Source organism: Hyposmocoma kahamanoa, unplaced genomic scaffold (assembly GCF_003589595.1).
Source record: "Hyposmocoma kahamanoa isolate Upper Pololo Valley unplaced genomic scaffold, ASM358959v1 128037, whole genome shotgun sequence".
Classification (NCBI taxonomy): Eukaryota; Metazoa; Arthropoda; class Insecta; order Lepidoptera; family Cosmopterigidae; genus Hyposmocoma; species Hyposmocoma kahamanoa.
The window spans coordinates 1-2,004 of NW_020653457.1; the positions used below are offsets into that span (position 1 = coordinate 1).

The window sequence follows — 2,004 nt, forward strand, 5'->3', positions numbered from 1 at the left end:
ATTTCACAAATTTGGGCGGAGCCAACGCCAAAACTTTTTTGGCATGAGAGCTCTTAAAGTAAAGCAAAATAAAATTATAATTTAGAGAAAAATTAGCTAAACAAAAACGAACGCACCATAGGCAAAAAATGTACATAAACAATGAGTAACAGGAAAATAGAAAATAACTAAAACGATTTATATCTGCCCCGTCCAGTAGCCGGTCCGCAACACCTACTCTACACAAAGAAAAATAATTCAGCGACAATACTACTAGAGGTACAACAAACATATATTTCAAATGTCATCAAAAATATACTACAATCAAAAATCGTTAATTCCGTTGTCTAGACGTCGAAGGAGTCGTAGTTTGTTCACGTCTTTCCTCAGAAAACTGATTTACTGCAAGGCAGTACTTCTCAGAGTGGTAGGTTCTCGAAATTTGTGACAGCAGTGGACTTCCATGGGGAGAATTAAGCCACAATGACGCACTACCGGTTTGTCCAACCATAGCTATGAAAGCGATTAACATTCGCGTGTTCAGAAGACCTCTTTGGATCTGGGGTTGCTTCAGTAAAGTCTGCAAAATCAACCCATCAGGTAAACCGTTTATGAGCTCGAAGACACTGGATCCCCTTTCGCCTATCAACCAAGATGCAGCAGCTGGGACGTTGCTACCAGTATTCCTTAAGGCTTTTTCGGCGTCTTCTTCCTTAAACCCAAGGTCTTTCAATGTTGTTAACGCTTCTTGGTTGGGAGGTTCCGCTATCTTTATACGCCAGGCGCGAAATTTCTCCAAGAATCTTTGCAAATGCTCCGCGCGTCTATATAACTTATCTCCATTGGAATTTGTCGTTGTTGTTGCTGCACCAGGATCCCACTCGCTGCTCTTTAATCGTGCTTCGATTTCTTCAGGTGTAATTACCTCTATAATCGGACGTTGGTGTATACGAGGTTCTTCCAACGCCGCAGATAGCTGCGCCAGCGCCATTTCATAGTTTCTCCCTGAAGCCGCTAATCTTGCTCCTGCTTCTATGAGAGATATGAGAATTTTCTTCAATTCGTAGGACAATTCATTGGTAGACAACAAGGATTGAAGATTGGGTTGTCTAATTGTATTTTGCGGAGTCGGTAAGGATGCAGTAGCAGCAGCAATAGTCCCTTGCAGCGGTGCCCGAACGGTACCAAGATCCCAAAGGGTTCCGGAATCAGGTATCCTTCTTTCAACCAAAAGTAACTCTTCTTCCATGACTATTTGTTCTTGGCCAACTGTGAGGAAATCGTGCAAAGTGGACGTATCTACAACTCGGACCATTTTATACCGGCTTGATCCATTCTCTCCATTCGGATAGAAGAAATCTATTGCTCGATTTTTTACTTCCTCTATGAGAGTATCTTCAGGAAAATAAGCGGTAAATGTTTGCCCATCTGGTCCAACGACTTTAACGAGGATTTCCGACGACGAGTTTATACCGGTATCCGAAACCAACATTTGGACCAATTTGAATTAAATACTATCGTTCGTTCAGTGCCCTAACCCCTTTCCGAAGTGTGAGGTAGTAAATGTAAAGAACCGCAAAATATGCAATGCCAATAAAAAAAATTACGAAGTAAACAGCTAGTTTTAACATTTTTTTTGATGTTGCACTGACATTGTCATTTTGTCATTAAAAAAGTAGGTACATGGTATACAGTTTTTTATTGTAGATAAGTTTTTATTTATCTATACAGACCTATTTGTAAAGTACTACTAACAACCTCACATGACTATATCGAGACACGACCGCCAACTTTTATTGCAAATGATATTTTAAACAATAACCGACAACGACGTATCGACATTTCCCCCAAAATTACGTGAAATATAAATTATAGCAAAGGCTAAGTTCATCATTAGCTCAATTGTTTTCATCGAGTATATACCAGAAATAAAGACGAAATAAGGGCCATCCGTCTCTGGCAACTCATCAGGCAAATGGGCCTTATATCACTTTTAAATATCAACTCTCGTTTGCACTGAAATCA

General features: G+C 40.0%; 1 protein-coding gene across 1 annotated transcript; it reads right to left on the minus strand.

Moving 5' to 3' along the window:
• Nucleotides 1-50: 50 nt before the first annotated feature.
• LOC113240239 (ubiquitin-associated domain-containing protein 1-like) lies at nucleotides 51-1,526 on the minus strand. The gene has a single exon (XM_026477488.1). The coding sequence runs from the start codon at nucleotides 1,469-1,471 to the stop codon at nucleotides 314-316; it is 1,158 nt and encodes a 385-aa protein (XP_026333273.1). The 5' UTR covers nucleotides 1,472-1,526; the 3' UTR covers nucleotides 51-313.
• Nucleotides 1,527-2,004: the final 478 nt, after the last annotated feature.

Excerpts from the sequence above, each read along its gene's own strand:
- LOC113240239 (XM_026477488.1), bottom strand. The coding sequence starts at position 1,471 with ATGTTGGTTTCGGATACCGGTATAAACTCGTCGTCGGAAATCCTCGTT.